The following is a 12,876-nucleotide window of genomic DNA, read 5'->3' as shown; positions in this document are numbered from 1 at the left end:
GGTGGAGTGCAGACAGCATGGCCATGAATGTTCGTTTTCTAGCGTGGACGGTTGGATGGTTAGTGGAGTACTGAGCAGAGGCCCACTGAAGCGCTGGTTTTCTACTACTAGCTGAAATTTGCCAGGCTGGCGCTAGCAGTCCCTGTAGGGAGGAACGCTAACTTCTCCAGGTCTAGTCCCCAGCTTTTCCTCTTCCCCCCGGGGAGGATTGTGCAAATTGGCCGTTCCTCTCCCCAGAAACATGCGACAACCGCTGAGCTCGGGTTCTGTCGTGGCATCTAGAACTCGGCAGGCATCATGTGCATAACCACCTCGATTTTCATGCCGTCTCGTGCCGATACTTCGAGAACTTTGGTTTGCTTAGGCTCAAGCGTTCAGTTAGTTGCCCCTGGTTCGGTTGCCGTTGTGGCCGTGTCCCTGTCCCGTCACGTCAAAGACACGCGCCAAAAAAAAAAAAAAAAAAAAAAAAAAAGATTTTCTAGCGGTAAAAGAGGCGCCTTGGCAGTCATGATGGGATGTTGCTTATTTTTTACTGTACAGAATCGTCGGACCGTCTTTGTATGGCTCGCTGAAACATCCGTGATGGTCCAGAGATCAGCAGCTTTCGGAATCAATTTCCCCTTGCCACAATCCCCTGCCCCCCCTAGACGTAGCAGCACCTTTTGCTTTCGATCCTTCGGCGGATATTGCAGCGATTCGCTGCGCAAATACTGCAACCTTCACGCCCTGTACCTCGCACGAACCAGTTAGATCCTATGCCGGACTGCTGAATCACAGGGCTTTAGTAATGCGAAATCACGATACGGCTAACGGCAAGCGGCGCAGAACGGGATGAGACTAGTGTGCCGGCAGACGAATCGTGCCCTCTTTCTTGTTCCCTGCGTTATCATCGAACCGGCGCATACACTTATCCAGAAAGACACGGCATGACGACATCCTCCACGTACTATTCTGGTAGCGTTGGGAAACCTACTATGGTGATATCGATTCACCAAATTGTCATGTCTTTCAACCGATACCTATCTCCCATCGGAAAGTGGCCGCCTTCTTCGCATATTTTCTCGTCAGCCGCTTGCCCGTTGGCTTGGGCCTTCTTCTTATCTCCGTGGCCTCAACCTGTAACCGTCTCCTAATCTTCCTTGATTTACCTTGAACCCCCGGCAGTTTACTCCGAAATATGTGGAGTGCGCTGGCCCGCCAGCCCTGGTCACGACCTTTCAACCCTGATCAGGGATGGATTTAGCCACAGGATGCACTGATGTTCCGAACACGACCTACCGTCCTGAACTTCGTTATCTTCTCATCAAGCCATGCATAGCCATTATAAGAGCGTAGAGATACAGTTAGGTACAGTTTCGTAAAGTTGTACACAGCTGTCCCGTCTAGTCGTAGATGCCTTCCCAGCAAAAAAGAACGACAACGTTGGAGAGTCTACACCCCGTCTGGAGGTCCGTTGGAGCTGTCGCCTCACTATGTCAGATCCGGTAGCGGGGGTCTGACACACACCCCACGATCAAGACCCATGGGGCTCAACCCCAGGTTCGCTGCAGCACCGAGCTTCCCCAGCTCGGCCCACGAGGCAACCAAGTCCACGATCGACGTTACATCTGACTCACCGGTCGGTAAGCTGCAAGGCACGCGTGGGGGTCAACCATTGTAGGGACAGATCGTGAAGGAAGACAAGCAAGCTTAAGTTCACCTCGGCCCCCGCTGATCAGGGGGTGACGGCTATCTGTCAGATCGGGACGGGGCCGAGACCCAGAGGACACATGCAGGATCTCACGATGGTACTAACGTTTAGGTAAGCAGTCCAGGAACGCTCTGGATGGGTGCCAAGTGTGTAAGCAGGGTGCAGACCCTTGGAGTCTTGCAACCAACCAACCAGCCAACCAACCACATTCGTTCTGTCACTCTGCCAGTCTGCCACCCCTATGGTCCCCTAACCCAGATGACATTACTGGGACTTCTATGACCTGTACACTCGGTGCATCAGTTAGTCAACCCTAGTTACGACAAGTGCTTTCCGAAAGTAAAGAAACAAAATGAATAATATTTACGAACGTAGTTGAAGAACGCCCGGAATTTATGTAGTTGCCCATGCTGGACTATCGCTGAGCTTCAAGTCCGCGCGTACTCTATCTACAAGACCGATTGTTTCCTCATCATTATGATTTGCAAAAAGTGGTCATTGGCCAGCTCCTTGTCGATTCACTTCGACTTGGTGGCCGACTTGTTCGCCGCGTCTCGTCTGAGTCCCTCGACGTCCTCATACTGATTAGAATGATTAGTAACTCTGAACTCTCCATAGCACTGACCTCGACCCAACTAAACAGAAAGCGCCAATAAGCTTACCAAGTTCTTGAGCACCCCCCTCGCGCCTCCCCAGGCCCTCCTCCCGCACCCCGGCGCCCCCTGCGGATTCGTCACAAACAACCGGTACGAGCACGGGTTGATCGGCCCGCGCGCGAGCCACGTATACAGCTCCCGGTCTTCCCACCACAGCCGCCAGTTCCGGAGCGCAAACAAGTGGTCCACGTGCTCGTACAGCCCCGTCCCCGCCGCCGCGTGCAGGAACCGGTTGAAGGGGTTGCCCTGCACGAACCCGGGGAGCGTGGAATGGTCCTGAGCCCACTGGCCGCGCCACCAAGCGTGGTAGGCGTCGATCTGGGCGTTCATTTCGGGCATGGCGGGGAGGGTGGCGGGGAAGCGGTAGCCCGGTGGCGGTGCTGCTTCCTTTGGGCTGCTGAGGAAGTCCTTTTTGACAGTTTCGGCGGCCCAGATCTGGGCTACGGCCATGGAAGCTAGCTCGCAGACGTTCCAGACGGCTTCCTGTGGCGCAAAACAGCTGAGAAAGGCAATGGAGTCGGCCCATTGCGGAGGAAAGATCAGATGATAGAGCCGCGGCAGGTGCGGCAGTTCTTCTTCTTCTTCTTCTTGTTCCTCCCCTCTTTCCTCTTCTCTGGTCCTTTTCTCTTCAGCCAGCGCTCCTGATGTGTTTAGGGGAGGCCCATTCGCTCCATCCATCTCGAGCCCCGGCATGATGTTGAAGTCAAAGTACTGGTACCCCGTGCAGACGATCACCGCGTCCACCTCGAGCACCGTCCCATCATCCAGCAAAACCTCATTCCCCCCCACAAACCCCTTGAGCCCGCGCACCGGCGTGATCGTTCCCGTCTGCACGGCCGGGAACCAGTGCTCGTTCACGGCCGGGTGCCGGCGGGACATGCTCGGGAAGTCCGCGAGGCGCCACTCGTGCCGGACCTTATGTTCGACGCGCTTCCGCCGCCGCGCGGGCGTCTCGTCCGGTCCGGTTGGGGGCTCCGTCCGCGCCGCGTCGCAGGCCATCTTGCTAAGCATGGCCGCGTCGATCAGCGGGGCCACGAGGCGCGGGAGCCAGGCATCCAGCAGGTACTTGAGGCACATGGTCGGCCAGCTCAGCTTGGTGTCGAGCGGGGTGCCGTCGGCCTCGTAGCGCGAGATCATCAGGCGGCCGCGGCGGTAGGAGTGGTAGACTTTGGTGGTCGCGGTGGTGCTAGTGTGGCCGTTGCTGCGGCTATTGCAGAGGGCTGTGGCTATGTCGCTTCCGGTGTTGCCCATGCCGACTACGAGCACGCGCTTGCCAACGAACTGTCCCGGACTTGATGGGTTGCACCACCAGCATTAGTGAGGTCTGTGGAATGAGGTAGGGGCCAGAGAGAGGCAAGGGGGTAGAAGCAAGGGTTCGATATTTACTTTTTGTATGCCTGTCCGTGGATCAGGATGCCCTTGAACCTGTCCCGTCCCGGCAGGCGCGGCCAAGAAGGGATGGTTTCATTGCCGCTGCCAAAGACGACTTTGTGGAAAGGGAGGGTCCTATCCCCATCAGCATCGGTGACGTGTACGTCCCAGCCATCATCCGCCGAGTTGCGAAGCACCTTTCTGACCGTGGTCCCGAACCGCACGTGTTCCAGGAGCTTGAAGTGGGTTGCGTAGGAGTGGAAGTAGCCGCTCACTTGTGCGCCGGAGAGATATATCGGCGAGCCTTTTTTATTTTTCGGGGTCTCTTAGCAGGGATGATGAAACATGGGTCAATGGATGCATGGAACGGTTCCTCCGAACGTACCTCGAGGCAAGGGGAAGTCGCTAAACCCTGACTGGTACGACATCAGCATGGTCCCGGCTCGTGACAAGTGGAAGTCGACGAGTCACTTACGACAAACTTGCTAATGTTGCACACCGTGCCGTCGACTACTGAGGTGAAGGCGGGGTTTCCGCTATAAGACCACAGGCCTCCGATGCGGTCGCGCCTCTCGAAAGCAATAACGTTGAAGCCTTCTTCCCGTAAAGTTTTCAGGGCGGTCAGTCCAGCAGGTCCTAGAATACGGTAGAGAAACGTCAGTTTAAGCAACTTGACTTTCCTAGTGCTTAGTTGATCCCGCCTTGCGGCAGGATGGTTGGGACCTCGTGTTCTGGTTCGGGCTGCACCTACCTGTGCCAATGACAGCAATATTGACCTTGTCCATCGCAGTCCTTGGAATCGATAACCCAGGCAAGGGAAGGAAAGTGAAGAGGTACGGCATTATGGCCGTGGAACTTGCGTAGACGACATTTAAATATCCAAAGTCCTAGAACCCAACCCCAATGGAGTCAAGGTGCTGGGTCGTATTATTGTCAATTAAAGTACCGTCTGACATATACTGACTTGATGTCTGTGATTGTTGTGATTGGTCATGCATAATAAGCCCGCAGGTACTTTTGGATTACGTGCACTTAACTAGCGCTCAGATCGTACCGGAGACCTCCCCGAGACGGTCGCGTGTGAATCGGCCATCCTTCAGCTTGCTTCTTGCTTCTTACAGAGTAGGTCGCACGGAATGCCAAGGAGCCGAGTAGCGTTTAGAGGGAGGCGACAATTCCGCCAACGGCGAGCTGGTCCTGCTCCCCTATCCAATCAACCCAGTTAGTTAGTTGATAGGCCAATTAGCCAGCTATCACCTACTCAGCCATCATGTGGCAAGTAAGCAAATTGCATGCATCGTTTGGTTCAACCGGGTTGCGTAATCATATTGTCTATTACTCGTAATGATGAGAAATGCATGGGAATCGAAAGCCATCGTTCGTATCTCATCTCATATAGTCTACCCCCGCCGCCTGATCGCCGACTTCATGAAAAAAAGGGGGGTTTGTTCCTACATGCTATTCCAGCTTGCCTCCCATATTCTTGCGAGAGCATACCAAGCCACTCTCGCGCACACCGTAGAATCTTTCCTCGTTCGTTTCCCAGCTAGCCCTTTTCTTCTTCGACTTTCTTCGAGAATTTGGTCGGGCATTGCAAGGGTATCGTCTCGAACAGGTGGAGCCAGTGGTAGGTTCTAGGCGTCGATGTCCTCATCCGTCTCCGGGGCGGCGCGCTGCCTCTTGCCGTTGGTCGTGCCCTTGTAATTCACCCGCTCGACCCGCACATTCTCTCGCAGATTGTAGCGCGACGAGAACGAAGCCGCCCGCTGCGGGGGCGGGGCAGGGCGAGGAGTTGCCGGGCGAGGAAGCTCAGAAGGAGCAAGAGGCAGCGAGGGCTCCCGCTCCCAAAAGATCTCGCGGGACTCGGGGTCGTCGTGGCGGATGCGCACGAGGCGCTCGACGTCGGGGCCGAGGTGCGGGAACTCGTCCTTGATGAAGTGGCCCGACGTCGGCACGCCCTCGGCGCCGCGGCCTGGAGGCAGCAGGACGTAGGCGGTGCCGGAGCTGCCCTCGGCGAGGGCCTGCGATAGGTTCGACCAGGCCTGCGGGTTGTGTCTGTAGATATCGCTAAAGTCATGCGACCTGTGTTTCTGGCACAGCGGCGCGTAGCCCTTGAGATATTGGCGCTCCTCATCGAGCACCTCGTACAGGTAGCCGGTCCTGTGCATGCCGCCCGAGTGGAAGAGGGTGGTGTTGCGCTCCATATCGATCACTTGCTTGCAGTGCTCGACGGTCGGGGTGTGGACAGGGTTGATGATTCGACCGTCGATTGCGAAGGGCTTGTCGGCAGGGAGGCACGCTGGAAAATCCAGGTGCTTGTAGCGGTCGACGGGAGGAGTGGTGGAGGGGGAAGGGGCAACTGAAGCACTTTCCGACGGGGCAGGGGGCGGCGCTGACATGGTTGGTGATGGCGCTGGTGGTGGCTTTTCGGACTCTACGGGCTCTTCGGACTTTTCGGGTTCGTGGACTGCGACTGCGGGCCTGAATACACGGCGGAGGTAGCTGAGGATTTTCAACAACCTTTGGATGCATTTGGCGCAGAAGGACCGGAAGGGCCCAGCTGGTTCCGCCCCACGCTCGCCGACGACCCCGCCGTCGGCGACGCTGCTGGCGACTGTCGTGATCTCCCCTGTGTGGGCCTTTTCGTTTTGCACATCCATTCGGGGGTTCGGGGTCTATTTCTTGTCGCTAAGGGCCCAGATATATCTACGCTGGTATAAGGGGCGAAGCTATCTTCCGCCTGATCCTAAACAGCACATGGTCGTTATACTGGAGCAACGGCGAGGGCGGCGGGGAAGAGGAAGATGTAGAGGCCAGGTCGAATATCGTATCTCTTCGAGTGAGGCATCTCCAGAATCTAGAAATCCTGAAAGAGCAGACATGCTGGGGTTCTTTGTGCAAACTGGGGCTGACCAGAAGGAAGTTCACATTTACTGGCTCATTGAAAACTTTCGCCCTCAAGATAGAAACTCTCTCACCCGCCACTTTCACCAGGTGCATGATCATGAACATCCCAGATCCATCCATGGCAAGTTGCGAGGTTAGTATCAACTGTGTCTGCACATATCAAGCAGACAATCGATCAACAGGCCCTACAGTTGGGGTTAGCATGGCGGTTTGTGGGCCGGTGATCGATTTCCTTTATCGTCAACTTATCTACTCTACTTAAACTAATTAAGATGTAACCCCCTCTGGCTGACCCCTCCTGATTTCAGATGATTTTAGAGCCCCTGAGCAACAATAACAGTATATAAAGGGGTTAAATCTCACTCGTTTCTTAATTAAAGTAGATTAATCTCTTCCTTTTTTTTTTCCTCTTTTTATTACCACTAATATAATTAAAGAAGCACGTATTACGCAGGCGGTTCAGGCCGTGCTGGCCGGCGGAAGCATTAACCGTACGGTTAAAGACTATAACGTTAATAGGGGCACCCTTCGTAACCGAATTAAGGAAAACTTTAGTAAAAAAGAGAAGTATAAGGCTTTATAATTATTTACCCTTGCCGAAAAGACTTTTTTAGCTAAATAAGCTTTTTTCTAAGCTAGCCTAGGCTACGTACTAACGTACCGGCTATTTCGTATATATGTTTAGCGTATCCTCTTTATAAAAGGGGTCGATTACTTTATTAGCAAACGATAAGTACACCGTTTTTTAAAACGTTATTTAGCTTTTAAAACCGTGCGTATTAAAGCGATAAATTTTTAGTATCTCGTATATATATTAAACGAGGCTATGCGAAGGTTTTTTAATCGGTTTAATACTATTATTATTAATAGTATACCCTTTCGATTTAAATTTAACGCCGATGAAATAGGAATTGCGATAATAATAAAGGATAATATTATAATAATCGAACCTGCCGCCTATTAAAGTTTAATATAAAACGACTCGGCTAATCGCGAATAAATAATTATTTTAAAGTGTATTAATATTATTAATAATATTTTACCGCTTTTAATTATATTTAAAAGCTAATCGGTTTAATAATAATAGTTTTTTTAAAAAGAGAACGAGGTTAATTATAAATATAAAGATTAAGCTTTTAAGGCGTTATTAAAAGGATAAACTTTTAATCCTATAACCTTAAAATAGTTAAAAAAGATCTTTATCCCTTTAATAAAGCCTAATAGCTTTAACTAATAGAGGCTCTTAATTTTTAATAGATATAGAAGTTATATCGATAATAACTTTATATTAACGGCGTTAAAGGCTAAGGTATAGCTCTTTTATTTATTACTATATAGCTTTTATATATTTTAGCCCTTAGATGTTAGTTATTTTAAAGTTTTAAAAAGAGGTTCCGGAGAGAGCTCGATTTAATATACGCTATTATTAATAATAGTTACGTTAAGAAGGGGAACTTTTTCGAGCCTGGGTTAAAGTACGTAAAATAGCTTTTACTTTTAAGGTTATTGCTGGTAAATAGGTAGCAATTGGTATTTACCCCTTTAATATCGAAAAGCCGATAAATAATAAGCTCCGGCGCTTTAATATAGTGCGGGCTATCGACGAGGCTATTGCCGCCGAGGATGCGCGCCAGCCGGCCGAACCGAAGGCTGGAAGGATCGAGACGCCGAAAAATAGCCGGTAGGTTAAAGATTTAGGGGCTGCGATGCTTGGTGTAGAGGTTATTATCGGTGATTTAATTAAAAGGTTGCTGTGGAAAAAGCTCGGTAAGAGTGTTGATAATTTGATGGCTCGGATCGGCCGGTTGGAGCAGGAAAAGGCCGGTTTGGAGGCAGATCTAGAAAAAATAAGGGCTTAGAAGAAGAGGAAGGTCGATAAGGACTTTAATAAGGGCTTTGTTTATATAGTAAATATTAGGGAGGTTTAAGAGGACATTAGAGAAGGAAGGTTAAAGAAAAGGCCGAAAAGGGGCGCCGGTAAGGTGGTGGAAATTGATGTAAATCGAGCTGGTAGTAAGGGTGACTCTATTATAGTGCGCACGAGCCGAAATAGACCTTAAAATGCAGTATGTGTTGCTTAATTAACCTATTTATTAATGTTGTTATTGATTTTTATATTTATTTTAGGGGGTTAGTGAGGGGGGGGTCAGCTAGAGGGGGTTGCATCTTAAGGAACCGTTAATATGTTATAGCCCTTGGTTAAGGTTCGTGATATTTTGCTCAACCAGCCACACATTTTTATTTAGCCCCTTTACGAAAATGCACAATCTTTCAAAACTTATCTAAGCGGGCGCAAAGAAAATAAGCACACAACCATCCATGCTGTATTCACTTGGAGCCCGACTTAGGCTCCAATACAGCCAAGTTACTATGTAGTCGCCAGCGGATGCTATTTCTGAGACCGTTGTCCACCTTACCACCAGAAGGAACCACCATGATAGCTTGGTATCCAAAGCCCACTCGTTGCTTCTTGGGTGACACTATGAATCTGGATGACCATGAGCGTGGATGAGTCTGCTTTTTGATGTGGTGCTATGCCACATGGCAATCTTGGTAATTACAACTAAACCAACCCCAACCCCATACAAGCACGTACCCAACCAATGAACCGGCGCTGGTGGAACGGACCATTCGGGTGAGGCTAGGTGTCGTCGAAAAAAGGGGGGGAGCTAAAAAGTAGATTCCAGACGAAGTCCCATTCAAGACGTCGAATCCCCTCCGAAACGCCTAGCCTCGCCCCAAACCGTTATTGATCATAGGCCACCAAATACGATCCTGCGAGATTGATCTCAAATCTTGAGCTTTGCCCTCTCCATCACAGATGGGACGAAACGAGCGAATGACGAGAGCTAGAGATGAAGCGAGAGAGCTTGGCTTACATGGCGAGTTCGTAGTTGTTGAAGTTTTGCATGCTCATCATGGCGTGGAAGCCGTGGGATCGAGGGTCCGGCCCGCGCGCGAGGTGTAGACCTTGGCGTTCGGGGAGCTTGCTGTAGTAGAGGTCTTCCGGGAGGGGACATGCCCGTCCTGTTGGCAAGCAGGACGATGATCATCAGTCTCCGACGTACATGGAGGAGGTACTAGAACGATTGGGAGGTAGCCTACCCGCAGTAGTCGCACCCACACGGCTGAGGGCCGGTGCCGTGGTGGTCGCAACCGTACGACATGTCTCCCGTGGTGCCGCAGCACGTCCATCTGTCGATCGCCATATTAGCTTCGCCATACGTGGGCTGTAGACACAACACGACTATGCCTCACCGGAAGCCCTGGGGCCAGTACCCGAACAGCTGCTCGTCGCTGCCGCCAAAATCCTGCTCGTACTTCTTCTTCATGAACTCGACCTCGGAGACCTGGGTGCGGCCCCAGCCCAGCTCCCAGCCGGCCTCCTCGCCGCCCCAGGTGATGAGCTCGAGCTCGCCGAAGTGGGCGGAGCCGTCCTCGCACGGGCGGTGCTTGTCGTACCACTTTGTCTGTCCCGTGGCGTCCTTGTCGTATTGGCTGTCGTTGTGGCTCCGGTGTTGCTGTTGGTGGTGGTGGTCGGGTCCGTCTGTCATCTGGGAGTCTGCGATACCATCGATTTGCGGGTTAGCTAATGTCCTATTTGAAAGCTAGGTAGATGCTCTGGTCGATGAAGAATCCAGCATCAACAGCTTACCGCCGCAAGACGAGCACTTTCCGTCATGCTGACGCTCGTTGGCGCCGCACACCACGCACTGCTCCCCCTTTCCGCCCGTCTGGGCCGGTGACGCTAACATCTTGGAGATAAATGATCTGCTGGTGCTGCTTTTGGAAGACCAAGCACAGAAATCTGGATTGAGCAGACATCGGTTTGCGGAATAAGAATAATGATAAATACCAATAGCTGCCTAGCTAGCGAAGCTACCACCTGTCCTGACTGCTCCCCCGCCACTAGAGGGGGGGACCATGAGACTCCAAGGGCGTCAAGCTCCCAGCTCTTGAGTTTCATCATCGGCCGTGCGCCCGCTCGTAGCGCGTCATGAAGATGACAAAGAGCACGCAGCGCACCATGACAAAGAGGACGTATCAGAACATCAGCAGAAATTGTCGGAGATGGCAGCTCGGGCCAGACCAGTCTAGCCGCCAGGCAGAGCTTACTTACTTAAGCAAGGCCCCCCTCTCCCTGACACTCATCGCATCCAGAGCTGTTCCTGGTTACCGCCAGCCTCGTAAATAAAACGTCATGGGATATTGACTTTCCTTGGCACAGTCAAGCATGTGATACGACGCCAATCGAGGACTGCTTCACTTGTATCGCCATGCTAAATGACAAGAGTACGCATGGCCAATGAAACGCACACGGTGCCCTCGTCGTCCTTGATGCCGATGGGGTCGCCACTGCCACCTCCCTCACCCTCACCAGCAGCCGAGCCGTCGTGTTGGAGGTCGTTGGCCTGCGTTAACCATCCCGATCCCACCTTCCAGCAACCGCCCAATCGGCAATATTGGCAATGGATCCCTGGGCGCGACTTCCCGTCGAAGACCGGGTCGACGCCGGCGGTCACGACGTCGGCCCCGGGAGCGCGCTCGCCGCCCAACAGGAGCGGGTGGTGGCTCACCTCCCCGCGTTTCTGGAGGCAATTCCCTGAGGCCACGAGCCACATCAATTCCCCGTTGATGCGGATGTGGGCGGCGCGGGAAGCGCCGCCGCCGCGGATCCCATGGACAGAGTGCGTACGCAGGTGCGGACAGATCCAGTACGGCGCGCTGTCGAGGTACTGCCGCGCCGTCCTCTTGTCCGTACCGTCGGGCACCACGAGCTCGTGCCGCACGACCAAGGTCCAACCATAAAGGTAGTCGCCGCCATCTGGGTGCAGTTCGACCCGCCGGCGCCAGCGGGGGACGGGTCCGGGGAGAGCAGGAGTTTCCAGAGAGCCGGCGACACGGGCATTCGCGGCGTCTCAGTCTCCTTGCAGAAACGGTGCGCGGGGATGCCGCGGCCATCGCCGTGCAGAAAGTGCCTCTCCACCAGCGCGACCTGCCGCCTGCTCAGAGAGAAGCTGTCGCCGACGTCGTCGAACAACCAGCGCGGCTCGGCGTCTCGCCACCGGCAAGGAATCTCACGCGTGGGAAGCCCGGTGGTGGGCACTTTGAAATCCTGGGAAAGCTCGGTGGCGGCATCATAGACCCGGTGCAACGTCACACAGTCGCCGCAGTAAACAAATTGATCGGCGAGGTCTTTCCCGAGGTTATCTCGCAGGAATTCGCGGCAGTCTTCTTCGACGGCAGGCACAGGCCTTTCCGGAAACGGAAAACTCCACTCGCGGCGGAAGGAGGTCCAGTCCAAGTTCTTGAGGTGACGCTTCAGCAGCTTCCGTGCGGCGTGGCAGGTGATGCTGAGTGCTACTTGAGACGGAACAGGGAGCTTCTCAATGACGAGATCAAATAATTCGATAGGCAGCTCCAGCAGCAAGTCGAAAGGAGACGGGGCGTTGCATGGCACAGCAATAGACATGGTGCTGTCACTTGGCTGTGTCATGGCGGTATGCGACGCCATTTCTGTCGCTGTCGTGTATCGGAATATTTTCCCGTCGCTTTTGTACGATAAGATAGGTTAGGTTGTGACAGGGCCTAGGGGAAGGAAGAAAATTCCATCCTTTTAAGTACGATCGAGATTTACACTTGAACTTTGTCCGTAGTTGCCACTGCGTATTCTGCGGTTGCGATCAAGATTGTTATTCACCCAGTAAAACATCGGAGCTTAATGAATTCAAGAAGTCTGGCTCCCTAGTACGTGGACTTCAGGTGACGTGATATTATTCATGTTGCTTGATTATTGACCACTCTGACTGCGATGGCAGTTGACAGTTGTCTTTTCGTCCCTCCTCTCCCCCCTTCGACTCATACCAAGTAAGCCAAATAGAAAACGAATGTACACGGAGCAAGTTGCCCGTAAAAACAGATACAACCCCCTACATCCAAAATTCTCCAAAGCCTAGCGGTCACGATAAAGGTGCGCTCCCAAAATCTTCCGCTGGCTCACCGCAAGCCACACCTTCCCCCTAACATCCCCACCACCACTGGTGTCATCCCTAAACCCGTAAACCCGCCGATGATCCTGCGCCAGCCACCCCGTACACACGTGCCAGTTCGTCTGGCACCCCCGACACGAAACCATCGTTGACCGCGAGTCGACCCCGGGCGAACAAGGCGGCCCGCTGAACCGGTCCTTCCGAAACAGCAGGGGCGGCACGACACGGGATCCTCTGGGCCCGTAGGCGGGCAGGCGGGTGA

At 53.0% G+C, this 12,876-nt stretch overlaps 4 protein-coding genes across 4 annotated transcripts; all 4 read right to left on the bottom strand.

The window, feature by feature from the left end:
- Positions 1-2,208: 2,208 nt before the first annotated feature.
- Positions 2,209-4,502, bottom strand: PG986_011452 (dimethylaniline monooxygenase 2; the record flags this gene model as incomplete). The annotated part of the gene is made up of 6 exons (XM_066847674.1): positions 2,209-2,271; positions 2,353-3,637; positions 3,733-4,021; positions 4,103-4,133; positions 4,193-4,353; positions 4,469-4,502. 6 exons carry the CDS (start codon positions 4,500-4,502, stop codon positions 2,209-2,211), a joined length of 1,863 nt encoding a protein of 620 aa, XP_066697165.1.
- Positions 4,503-5,351: 849 nt separating this feature from the next.
- Positions 5,352-6,377, bottom strand: PG986_011451 (uncharacterized protein; the record flags this gene model as incomplete). Its single annotated transcript, XM_066847673.1, has 1 exon — positions 5,352-6,377. One exon carries the CDS (start codon positions 6,375-6,377, stop codon positions 5,352-5,354), a length of 1,026 nt encoding a protein of 341 aa, XP_066697164.1.
- A 3,501-nt stretch (positions 6,378-9,878) lies between these two features.
- Positions 9,879-10,379, bottom strand: PG986_011450 (uncharacterized protein; the record flags this gene model as incomplete). The annotated part of the gene is made up of 2 exons (XM_066847672.1): positions 9,879-10,171; positions 10,280-10,379. 2 exons carry the CDS (start codon positions 10,377-10,379, stop codon positions 9,879-9,881), a joined length of 393 nt encoding a protein of 130 aa, XP_066697163.1.
- A 525-nt stretch (positions 10,380-10,904) lies between these two features.
- On the bottom strand, positions 10,905-12,121 carry PG986_011449 (uncharacterized protein; the record flags this gene model as incomplete). The annotated part of the gene is made up of 2 exons (XM_066847671.1): positions 10,905-11,213; positions 11,321-12,121. The coding sequence occupies 2 exons, from the start codon at positions 12,119-12,121 to the stop codon at positions 10,905-10,907; spliced, it is 1,110 nt and encodes a 369-aa protein (XP_066697162.1).
- Between the last annotated feature and the right edge of the window lie 755 nt (positions 12,122-12,876).

This window comes from Apiospora aurea, assembly GCF_038362705.1.
Source record: "Apiospora aurea strain CBS 24483 chromosome Unknown utg000007l_segment0_segment0, whole genome shotgun sequence".
NCBI lineage: Eukaryota > Fungi > Ascomycota > Sordariomycetes > Amphisphaeriales > Apiosporaceae > Apiospora > Apiospora aurea.
This window is presented reverse-complemented; position numbering and strand designations above follow the sequence as displayed.